Source organism: Fulmarus glacialis, unplaced genomic scaffold, assembly GCF_000690835.1.
Source record: "Fulmarus glacialis isolate BGI_N327 unplaced genomic scaffold, ASM69083v1 scaffold15309, whole genome shotgun sequence".
Taxonomy (NCBI): Eukaryota; Metazoa; Chordata; class Aves; order Procellariiformes; family Procellariidae; genus Fulmarus; species Fulmarus glacialis.
In genome coordinates this window covers 34,847-47,090 of record NW_009232735.1, presented here as the reverse complement: position 1 = coordinate 47,090, position 12,244 = coordinate 34,847, and the positions used below count along the sequence as shown (strand labels likewise).

Sequence of the window (12,244 nt, the reverse complement as noted above, 5' to 3'; positions counted from 1 at the left end):
AAGAAAACAATTTGGCTTGGTTTTGACCAGTGCTGATAACTCAAGATACATTATTTCTGAAGCAGAGACTGATGGATAGCTTGGTATAGAATCCAGTCAGTGTGGTGTTGGGGTGTTTCGGGGTTTTTTGGGTTTGTTTTTTTTTTTAATTAAGCTAGCAAAATTGGAGAACTTGTACCCGGTTTTAATTGTGAGCCCCTTTTGTTGTTTCTTTTCTAGTATCTTTTGCACTGACCAGATAAACTATTCATGTGCGTTTATACCTCACACCCACCCCCTAAAGTTCTTAGCATGTTAGGATTTTGACAGGCAGAGGCCTTTGGTGCTTATCATTTCTTTTGAAGTAGCCTCTAATGGCAAAATATTTTGAAATCTTGAAATCCGAACAGAAAGCTGAAGGAAGACTTCACTCCCGTGCCTGTGCTGTATTTCAGATTGCCATATGCAATGGACACTGATCTCAGTTCCCAGGACAGGAAGGACCTGGACAAGTTCATCAAATTTTTTGCTTTAAAGGTAACTTTTTCTCCTGTGGGCAAATGCTGCCTCTTTTTTCTTGTTTAAGAAAAGCTATACTGGCTGTGGCTAGAGTAACAAGCTTGGGGTTTGGGGGTTTTTTTTGTTTTTGCTAAAGACCAAAGCTAGAAAAGCTGATGTCAAATTTAGGAGATTCCTGAGAATAACTAGAAAAACATCTTTTCCCCTTTTTTCTACCTTCAAATCCTCTTCCTTCCCCCAGAAGTGTCCTGCTGTAAAATCAGTTACAGGCACTTCGCACCACTGTCAGCTTTGGGCTCCTACCGACACATCTAACCATCCAGCTGTTAGGTAGTATCTTCTGTTGGACTCCACTCTTTCTTTTCAGCTTATCTAAATTTTTATATTGCAGCCAAAAGCAGTAATACCAGAATGTTCTTTTGAATTATGTTGATATGTAGTTATAAAATTTGGCCTCACTTGGTACATAAATGCAAGTAGATACTCTGACAATGGCTATGTTATAAATTTACAGATTCACTTGACTTTCGTTTATGTGTCCAGGTTCTGGATATAGTTGTAAATTGTGTTTCAGTATTACCAAAAACTGTGCAACTCCTGATCACAAAGTTGACTTAGTCACTTGATGTTATTACAGAGAAAGGTCAGCTTAAAATGCTTTTCTGTCTGAAATACATTTACCTGTTACATGTAACAATTTAAATTGATTAGACCTGAAGATTAGCGCAGCAAACTGTACTTCTCTACATCCTGGTCAGGCCTTTCATTTTTTTTACTTGGAATTTGTCTAGCTCAGATTGGGAACTGAGGGCTCTGCTGAGCCCAAAACGTGTGTATCTTTTCCTTTCTGTTCCAGACGGTACAAGTAATTGTCCAGGCCCGACTTGGAGAGAAAATCTGTACCCGATCATCATCCTCCCCAACAGGCTCTGACTGGGTAAAGTCATGCTTTTTAAAGCAACTCCAGCTGTTGGGTGTTGGATATTGTGTGTGTGTGTGTGTGTGGACGCATGTGTGTTGAGAACACAATGTAGTTGTTATAGTCTTGTGCAGATTATAGTAAGTATTCATAGAATAACTACTATATTCAATTATGTTCCTTGGTGGTGTGGGGGTTTTTTTGTTGTTGTTCACATGCAACATGTCACTCTGGGCTCTTAAGGGCTGATTAGAGGAGAGAGAAATGATACCTCTCAGCAGCTCCTGCCAGCTAAGGCGCATTTCCAAGATCTGCTGGTGCTGGGGTGATGAGTTCTTTTCTGTCAGTTTGCAACTCTGCAATTCAGGACTTTGTAGTAATGGGTTTTATTAAAATTGAAGAGACTCAAGATACTCTGTGGGAGAAGATAGGACTCAAGCGAGGGAAAAGGAATGTGATTTTTATGGCAGGATCAAGAAAAACATTTGAATTAGCAGCCAAGGAAATGTTTGCAAATATGAAAAGCCTGAGCCCATCTGGGAATTTTCTGTTTCATAAATATTTCAGCGGACGCTGACCTACTTTGTTATATATGGGTCTATGAGTCTGTACGCTGCAGTTTTTCAAAGAAATAAAAAAATTGAATCATCTCTTTCATTCTGCAGTTCAATTTGGCAATCAAAGATATACCAGAGGTTACTCATGAAGCAAAGAAAGCCCTGGCAGGACAACTACCCGCTGTTGGACGGTCTATGTGCGTGGAGATTTCTCTCAAAACCTCAGAGGTGAGAAATGAGTCAAAATAGATGCCATTGTTTTTTACTTGAATCTTAAGTCATCTACCAGAGCTCCTGCCCTTTAGTCCAAGACAATGTGAAAATATCTTCGTTTATGAAGTTAGGTAGTATGCTAATGAAAAGAAATGTATTGTTTAACAGAAGCAATTCACTGAATATCTGAGACCAAACACACAAATGATAGAGCAGCAAAATTTAGTTTCTTAGACCATGAAGAGCTTAGCCATTCTGAGGAAGGCATTCCCTCAGGTGATCTAATTGTGCAGTGAGACTTCCAGTGCACCTTTTTTTCTTGTTGCATTACAAGAAAGTGGGAGCCAGGAGAAACATCTTTATCGAGAGGTGTGGCTTTTGCTGATCATTAATGAGATGTGAAAAGGTTTGTGTTCTGAAATGAGCTTTTGTTTGCCATCCTTTCTCTGATCCAGGGAGACTCCATGGAGCTGGAAATTTGGTGTCTAGAAATGAATGAAAAGTAAGTGCATCCTTCACACTCTCTGTGAGTGCGTGTTTGTTTTAGCTGATGAAATGGGGAAGCGTGCTCAATCCATGGTGATGAATGAACACATACCGGCTGTGTGCTCTGGGACGCTTCGCAGGGAAGTCCCCTTTTTGTCTAGCGTGGCAGTCAAAGTGTTTAATATTGGTGTCAAGAAAATAAACTAGTAATTTTATTCCTTCTTCATTCTTCCATTACAACTAGTATGCTTCCTCAGATACAAGAATTCATATACTCAGTAACGACAAATGTTTTTAATACTGAAAAGATGTTTCTGTCTAGTAGAAGGCTGCGTGGCATTTTTCAGCAATTACTTCTACAACAGGTGACTAGGTTGAAGTAGGACTCTTAGCTGGTTGGTCAATAACAGGTAGCCACACTGCGGCTTTATTTTATCATTTTGGCAATAAAACTGACATTAAACAATTGGCCCAGACTCATTTTGATTTTAAAAAATTAAAAAACAAATAAACAAACAAAACCAAACAAGTTGTTGGGAACAGAAGACTAATATTTTCCTTTGTGTTCTATAGGTGTGACAAAGAAATCAAAGTTTCATACACTGTATACAACAGGCTGTCTCTACTGCTGAAGTCTTTGCTTGCTATAACCAGGGTAACTCCAGCCTACAGACTCTCAAGGAAGCAAGGCCATGAATATGTAATATTGTACAGGTAAAGCAGAATATGAAATTCCCCATTTGAAATACAAACAGCAGAGACTCCAGACTTGCACAGTGCAGCTGCAAATGTGGTAAAAAGGGATGAGTGATAATAAATTCAAATTATTTGTATTTAACTACTACTGATCAGTGATAGAAGAGGGCTTTGTGCTATATATCGCCTTATAGCCTCCATCTGAGCCATTGAAAGAAAAACTAAGTACAGGCTGCGAAGTATTGTTGTTTGCCTACCATGTAGAGAAGAGTACAAAAATTCTACATGCAAGCACTGGTTAAATTGATTATTAGCATCCAGTTGTTCAGTGCCTGGCCTGTATTTGATAAATGCCTGTCTATGTTGCACATAACTGCAATGCATACTTTTGCAGTATAGATTCAGACTCTGTCCTGCTATTCCATTTTAAAGATGCATCCTCAGCTCCTGTAGTTCTTGCAGTTTACTCATCCAAATACTGAGTTCAACTGTGTTTAGCCTGAGATCTGACTGGCTTGTAGTTCATGGTTATCACCTTCCAGTCTTTGGTTTTGGCTTTGAGAAAAGTCTTTGACATGTTTGCGTAGCTAATTTAGATGATTCTAAATCTCAGGTTTGTTATCATTTGCATAGCTGAGAACTTAAAAAGAAATCCCAGCCATTTCTTCATTTTTCCTTCCACTGCTGGTTTGGCATATACTTAAGAGCAGGTCTCTTTACAGCACAGTTAATCTATGTTGTGTGATGAGTATCAGCTTTTAGGCTCAGACCTGTCAGTGAAGTTTATATCACTTCACATTTTTGCTCTGAACTGTAGACTTGCCACAGAGGCTTAAAAAACTTATAGATAAATTTCTGATTAGACTACCGTTTTCTCTTCCTTTTTCTTTTTACGTGACATGTCTTCCTCTGAAGTAGCTGGAAGGTTTTTTGAGATGGGCATTTTAGCCACTTCTGGTTTTTTTTCTAAAGGGGAAAAGTAGTTCCAGCCTTTCAACTCATAAAATTAAATAAGGAATAAAGATATGTATAGCATTATGTCCCCAATGGATCTAATACCTTTTCTTTTTCCTTTTCCTGTAGGATATATTTTGGTGAAGTGCAACTGAGTGGCTTGGGAGAAGGTATGATTAGGCAACACACACAAACCAGAGCAGAACTGTTTTCCATACTGGCTAGCCATTTATTACTATTCCTAAGTGCCATAAGGAAAATTAAGTCTGAGGTTTACATACGCTTTTTATGTGGATCTACCAGTGAAGGGTCGTGTCATAAGGTGACAGATATAATGGAGGTACTTTGACAAAATCTAGGGTGATTGCCATTTTGACTCTAGTGATACGGAATTGAAGTAAGAATATGGAAGTATGTTGATAAGGGGCAGGACTGGTAAAGGAGATCATGGTCTACTCAGGAACAAGAAGCACTTCAGAGCAATATTTTTAGACCAAGATAGAAACCAACATCAGAAGTCTTGTAGATGAAGCCTACCAGTAGGGCAACCTAGTGCTGCTGTTTTGTTATGGGTTCTATATGTGTCTTTGGAGTTCAAATTGCAAGGGATAATGGAAACACTATAGAAATAAGATAATGTAACTTCAGAATAGAAAAGCATGGAACATAAATAATGAGCGAAGCTGATAATCATTCCTTAACCTTATAGGTTTCCAGACAGTCCGTGTTGGGACAGTGGGTACCCCAGTGGGCACCATCACGTTGTCTTGTGCCTACAGAATCAACCTCGCTTTTATGTCAACCAGGTGAGAAAATGTGATCATGCCAGAAACTGTTTTACGATAATGTACTATTAAACCCCTCCTATTATGAGCCCCTAAATCTTTCCCTTTTGCTTACTTTTCTCCTTCATGGAGAATACTCTCTCTCATGCTTAAGTCTTACAGCAAGGGGAGTATTTGGGTAGCCCTGAGCCAGACTCTAGAACTCCAGATTGCTGTTGCATGCTTGGAGTTGCAGGGCTGAATTGTAAAATGCTCTGGTCCCATTAACAGACACAAGGTTTTTCTGTGAGGGCCCCATGAATTGGGATGAGAGTAGAGAGAAAAGCCAATAACACCATTGCTTGTTGCCTTGCAGGCAGTTTGAGAGGACCCCGCCTATCATGGGGATTATCATTGATCACTTTGTGGACCGTCCCTATCCCAGCTCTTCACCCATGCATCCCTGCAATTACAGGTGAGGAAATACCGAGTTGAAGTCATGGGCCTTGGTGAAGGCATCAGTTATGCCCAAATACAGAGCCTTTTCCACTATTTGCTGACCGCATGGGAAGGGAGGCTGGAGGATTAGTATCAATCATATTGACATAGTTGAGCATATGAGAAGGGGTGACATTTTTCTCCTCACATCTAGAAGACTGAGTGCAGCAAGTCCCAGTATTTTCCCAAATTCCTTACAGAAGCGCTTGCACACAAAGGATGTTTAACCTTGGCTGCCTTTGGGAATTTGAAAGTGTAACGGCTAATCCTGCTGTAGAACTACGTGTCCAGATGTTTCCATTGGGGAAAGATCAGAGTTTAATTTCTCTTTGTAGATGAGAAGTTTGTCTTCTCTAAAATGCATGTGAGGGCACTCAGATTGGGACCAGTGGTATTGTTTGACAATGGTTCTGTAAACACCAAAGCCAGTAGCATTAGCTGATATAAGAAAACCTTTAGTTAAAAAAGCGGGGAGTGTTTCTATTTGGGGGTAGCAGAGGAGCACCTGGGGAAAATTGAAGTTTTCATACCTTGTTTTCCTCAGTTCTGCCAAGTAGATGAGAGCCCTTTGTAATTCTCCTTTCAACTCCACCCAAATACTCTCAACCTCCCTGCAGTGTTTGTCCCAGTGTGTTTTACTATTTGTTTGTTTTAAGGAATATTTCCAGTTAGAAAGCTTTTCTTTTCTTGCTGCTTTAGAGCTGGTGAGGACAATGGTGCAGTATACCCCTCAGTAGAAGATTCTCAAGAAGTGTGTACCACGTCTTTTTCCACCTCTCCTCCATCTCAGGTAAGAGAAACCAGGCTCTTCTTACTCCTACGTAGAACAATCACTGTTAGGGTAGTATGCATACTCCTACATCAACTACTGTGCAAACAGGTAGCCTCCTGCTGCTAATAAAAATTTAATGTGTGGGTTATTTATATCGTTACATTCTGAGTAGAACCTAGTTAGATACTAATTTCAACAAAATGCTAGGGGACTAGAAAGACTGAATTACTGAAAAAGATGTGCTTGAAGAGGATAGCAGTGTACTTACACATTCACATACCAATACTGCAAGAAGAGGAATTCAAGTGATTGTTGCCAGGCAGCATAAGTAGAGGTAACAGACTGACATTGAAAAAAGAAACACTGAAATGTCAGGAAAATGCTTATAACACAGTCATATTTTCTGCATTGCAGAATGGAAAAGCAGGAAAAAGACAAAAGCTGTATTTGTTGGACCATCTAAAACTATGTATCAGCAAACAAAATGGGTCATAGTATTGAACTAGGGACTTAATACTGTGTAATTCCACCTACTCATGCAAATTTCATTTAAGTTTCAATTTTAAAATAAATAGATAATGGTTTCCTTCTGAAGATCAAAACCCAGAAACTCCCAATTCCTCCTTCTTTTACTGTTCCTATATATCTGACTCCACAATTCTGTATTTTGAAGACTTGGCCAGATTTGCAGTTGTCCTATAGCTTTAAATATTCAGGAATGTCCTGCCTTATTGTTCAGCCAAGCAGATGGCTCTACTGATCTTTAAAGACAATCTAAAGACTCTAAATCTCTTTTGCTGTCGATGTGAAACATAGAATGAAGTGTAATTGGAATGCAGTTCCAAACTGAAAGAATTTGCTATGGGTCTTTCCACTGCTTCAGAGGAATTACTATGACTGGTTTAGCAGAATGTATTCTAGTGTATGAATGAGCTAGAAATGAGCTTTTCTCAGGAAGCATTTTTGTGCTTGTGGATTTTGGGTGACAGGGCATCAGGCAATGTTGAACTAATCAGCCAGCACTCATGGTAAGTCTGATGGAATAAAGCTTTTCTTATTCTGCGATATGAGATGAGTTTGTGGCTGAGTTGTGTCCTGCCTTTTCACAAAATGGGTTAAATGCAAAAGGTTTCATAAGGAAATTTCCACTGGCTTGCTCGTGCCCGTATTACTTAACAGTAATAGTGTATGTAAATACATCGAAGTTGACATTTCCCCAGGGGACATGAAGCTTTGCTGTCACCGAGGGGAAAAGCTTTATGAAACCAGATGAACCGTGAGGATTCACATTAAGTATGAGCCTACATTCTTGCTTTTCCTGTGGCTCATAGTTGCCATATGCTGTGCGCTTATTTATAAAGCAACTGCCAGTCTTTGTTACCACAGTTAGAATTGTAAGGCTGTCTTGGCAGAGTGGTCTCTAAAGTAAATTAGAAGGGAAAAGAAAAACCTTAATTTCTTTCTCCAGCTTTCTATATACAACTTAATGTGTAGGAAAATACTGGGAACTGTGTGGTTCTGTAGGCAAATTGCCCAAATCTCTGCCTGCCTTCCCAGTAGAAATGAGGCCTAACCTGCATGTTACAAGGGAATAGGTGTGAGCTTGCATAGCATGTCTGTGTGTGTTGTGGAGTAGCCCAAAATTCAGGAGAAAGTCTGGCCACGGGTAATATCCAGAAATGAAGCTTTCCTAAAACTGAAAACTGTTGGTAGGAAAATGACTGGGAGAAGGTATGGGACTGAAGCAGGTTTGGATTGCCCTTTCTGCATTAGTACCCTCTGTGAGACAGTGTGTACTTCTGGAGCGTCACTCCTGTTGACGGAGTTCTCTCTTCACATCAGTGTGTTTGAGTTTCACCTTAGTCTGGGTCCCCTTTATTCTAAGGGTACGGCACAGACCTGCCAACATATGATCCCTCAGAATGCTGGAAGATTAGGAGTATGGATGGATGGAGAGTACTGAAATACATGCAATTTGTACATTCCGCAAAACAATTACTCTTGGCTTTTTCTGGCAACCGCTTAGCCTTCTCCTTGCTAATTGGCTGGTACCAATTCTAATTAGCTGTGGAACAGAGTCTCTGGCAGTTACTTTCTGCCAGCGTTCACTGGAGTCTAAAATATTACCTGTGTTGAGTGGTTCACCGAGGTTGGAAAACAGTCAATTCTTTACAAAATGAATGTGCTTCTGGCAATACTGAGACTTCTGCTCTATGTGTAGGTGTGGCTGCTGCAGCCAAAACCTCTTCACTAGCATTCAGTTCATCCAACTCTTTATAGTTCTTCTCTGAAGTCCTTCTTTCTCTCTTTCTCTCCCCCCCTCTCTCACTCTCTCTCTTTTCCTTGTTTCCTCTGTGTGTCTGTGTCTGTGCACAGTGTGTTTTTACTGTCACAAAGGCACATTTTCAGACCCCTCCTCCTGTGGTGACGGACACCTTGAAGGTCCCAGTGATGGGACTGGCCTTTTCACATCAAGTGAGTTGTCAATAGAATATGCTATACATGGCCAGCTATAGTTCGGGCATGACAGAACAAATACAGGAAAGTAAAATTTGACAGTGTGCAACGTTTGTTGTGCATGGGAAAGGCTGGTGAACTCAGAATGGGCCAGGCACGTTATTGAAATTGGCAGCTTAAATGCCTTTGCAGATGAAGGTCGCCCAAAGACAGGACAAGCACCCCTAAATAAACAACAGCTGTTGCAAGGATTGTTAGTGAAAGACACGAGTAGTAAGGCACGGTGCTGAGTATTTTCTCTTAACAGAGAGTGTCCCTAGAACCTGCAGAGTCATTGGTGCTCCGTTCAGCTTAACTAGCCTCATGTGAGTAGAAGTGCTGTTCATCATTCAGACCCCTGTAAATGATGCCAGCATTGGCGCTGCTGGAGTATCACACACAGAGCTCTGAAAGAAGTGTTCCTCTTGAGGCCAAGTAAGCGAAAACAGGGAAGTTTTATTTAATCCAACCAGCTAGATTTCTGTCTGGGGTGCGTAAGGAACTTCTGGGTTTCACTGCTTCCAGCACTTCATTCCTAAAGCAATCTCACAAGGGTTAGCTTCCCAATTCTCTTTACCTACCACATTTATGGGACTCTGTATTCTTTGGCTGAAGCTATTTGAACAGGCCTTGAAGATCAGCTATTTTAATGTGCAACGGGAATGGGTTCAAACAGTTGATAATGCAGTTGCTTTGGGAAAAAAAATATTGCGTATTAGCTCTTTAGTAGTTGATGATGGCATTCGTGCTTTTTCCAGTATGTGAAAAAGGCCTGTAGAGCAGAGCTTCCCTGTGACTGGATGTCAGTCATACCCTGCACAGCCTCCTCCTACGTGTGTAGGAAACCAGTCTTGTTTTCTTGTCAAGGCCCAGGCTTGGTCTCCTGCAATAAGAACTTTATCGAGTAATGACCTTCATTATTGATTCCAATGAAAATCTGCCAGCCTGAAATGCTGTGCTGTGCCTCTGACTTTTCCTATTCTTCTTCAGTGACTGATGATTATTCAGATTGTGGGGCATTCCCCTTCCCCTTCCTCTCTCCTCTCCCTTTGCCCTTCTTGTTTTTTCTCTTCTTTCTTAGCTTTCCAGCTCTCGTCTTTCCTATCAGCCTGCTGCCCTGGGAGTTGGATCAGCTGACATGGGGTATCCTGTACTCTTTGCTGGTGGCTTGAATGCTGCACACCCTCACCAGGTACTTGTAGAGGGTAGAACAAGCGTGGCTGGTATTGCAACCATTTGTGTCACTTGTATATCTGAGGGAGGCCTTGAAACTAGTGCATGCCTTGGTATCCTGTCTTTCAGGAATGAAAAGAACGTAAGGTAAATATAGAGAGAGCACAACTTGCACAGGAGCTGGGAATTGGCTCCTCAGCATCCCTGACTTTACTGGGGTAGGGGTCATGTGGAAAAACTACGCCAAGAGAGCAGGCACCAGACTGGTCTGCCTGCACCAGCATTTCACCGATTCCAAACTTTGTCTTACAGAGCTGCTGCCCCTGCAGCTGTCCAAGCACAGCACTGTAGCCTAGACACAGGATATACTGACAGTCCATATTAGCAAATTTGCATCCGTTCATCAGACAAATAAGCAAAGTTGTCAGAAATCTTTTTTTGCCTGTGATGTTGCTGCTACACCAGAGTTTTGCTGACACAGTGATGGTAGAATAGACTAGACTAGACTCATGCGCCAAAACCCCCACAACTTAGTCCCAATATGATGGAATCTGCTCAGTATTGCACTGTGGTGTTGACCTGACTGTTAGATCTCTAACTTGACCGTTCCTCTCCATCTCAGTTGATTGGTCCAGGCAAAGAGGGGGGAGTTCCCCCAATTCCTAGCCAGCCAGCACATGGCACTCAAGCTGACCAAGAGAGGATGTGCACCCCACTGGATGGAGTCCACTACTCAGCAGCTACTCCTTCTAGTAGGTAGGTTGGTTTTAGATGATCCACGACTTGTGCTAGCCCATATATAATCCTGTTAAGATAAACCTTTTTGTTTTCCCCTTTTTATCTATTGTTTGTAGCATAACTACTGTCTTTCCATCTCCAAAAACATCTAGCAGCTTTCTCTGACTGGGGCTTTTTCAGCCTTTCTCCAAACAATGATCTCGCCCATTTACTTACACCTGCTAGTCACTGTAACATCCTTGCAACTTCTGTTATGTCAACTTCAACTTTATTACCAATTTTATCTTTTTTTAATCTCTATACTGTTTTCGCTGATTGTAAAACAACAAGATGAAGTAAGTTCACAAGTGAGCCTTAAATTCTCCAGAGACTTAATGTGAATTGTTACCAAAACCACGTTGTAGTTACTGCAAATCTGTTCACTACTTTATTAAGAAACTTTAGGCACAAAGTTACTTAAAAGGAAACAGTGCAACCTCAAACTATCCTAAATCACCTCCCTCTCAGCTAATTAAATCCTTCTTTTTTTTTTGGTCACCATATTTATTTATTGTGAAGTCTCTCTTGGGGTCACATAGTTCTGAGTCAAATATCTTAAGCGGAGATTTTGCTATGAGGAAACCAAAAATCATAGTTGCACGAGCACTCCCCTGTCTAAGTATGCTATCGAAGTAATCCTCTTGCCAGAAAACCCAACCATTTTTTTTTGTTTTAAAGTTCTGAATACCTGTGGTAGGAAAAAAAACAAGTCATAGAAATAACTAATAACCATGCAGTGAATTAATCATACTGGCAGTGGCTGTTGTGATGTATTAGACTGCTGCCTTTGTAACCTGAGTGACAGATACAGTTCTGGTTCTTGCCCTCACCTCCTGACAGATCTGTGACTACTGTATTACTGAAAAAATAATAGTGATGAACAGGAATTGCTGTGAACGTGCACATTCTGAAGTTAAAAGTCCATCTCCAAAAAGAAAAGCCTATTTCAGTTGGCAGCAACTTTTCACTCAACTAAATAGTTTTTGTTCAGCTTTAAATAAAAACCTGATTCCACAAGTGTCCCACTCCCTTTTGTGCTCATGACTGACGAGGAAGGTGTGGTACAAGGACAGAGATTTCTGTTGTCCTTCTTCCAATACTAGGAGTAAACCCAGAAAAACGAAGGAGTCTTGTAAAGCATGTGATTTGTCTGTATTGTTTGTGCCATGAGTCACCAATTAGCCTATTTTCCTCCCCCAGCGAGGACACAGAAACGGTATCAAACAGCAGCGAAGGGAAGTGTGGCTCCCCACATGACCTTTTGGAGACCATCTTTATCCGGAAGGTGGGAGCTTTTGTCAACAAACCCATTAACCAGGTAACTAGCAGTAGATCTTCTCAGAGGGCACCATAATACCCCACTTCTCCCATCTGTTCCTACACAGAGGAGCAAAAAGCACCCCAATACCAGGGCAACCCCGGAGACTGAGAGCGCATATTC

General features: G+C 41.0%; 1 protein-coding gene across 3 annotated transcripts in view; it reads left to right on the top strand.

Annotated features, from left to right (window-relative positions):
• The first annotated feature begins 437 nt into the window (after positions 1-437).
• Positions 438-12,244, top strand: part of ATG13 (autophagy related 13) — a 15,742-nt gene continuing 3,935 nt past the window's right edge. The window contains exons 1-13 of one of the 3 annotated variants that reach the window (XM_009585048.1): positions 448-516; positions 1,355-1,435; positions 2,083-2,202; positions 2,643-2,689; positions 3,247-3,387; positions 4,453-4,493; positions 5,033-5,129; positions 5,464-5,562; positions 6,285-6,375; positions 8,734-8,832; positions 9,935-10,045; positions 10,649-10,782; positions 12,004-12,121. In XM_009585048.1, the coding sequence (XP_009583343.1) occupies positions 448-516; positions 1,355-1,435; positions 2,083-2,202; positions 2,643-2,689; positions 3,247-3,387; positions 4,453-4,493; positions 5,033-5,129; positions 5,464-5,562; positions 6,285-6,375; positions 8,734-8,832; positions 9,935-10,045; positions 10,649-10,782; positions 12,004-12,121 (1,248 nt within the window). Of the gene's footprint in view, positions 517-1,354; positions 1,436-2,082; positions 2,203-2,642; positions 2,690-3,246; positions 3,388-4,452; positions 4,494-5,032; positions 5,130-5,463; positions 5,563-6,284; positions 6,376-8,733; positions 8,833-9,934; positions 10,046-10,648; positions 10,783-12,003; positions 12,122-12,244 lie in introns of all 3 variants that reach the window. The other 2 variants (XM_009585049.1, XM_009585050.1) reach the window with 2 other exon arrangements.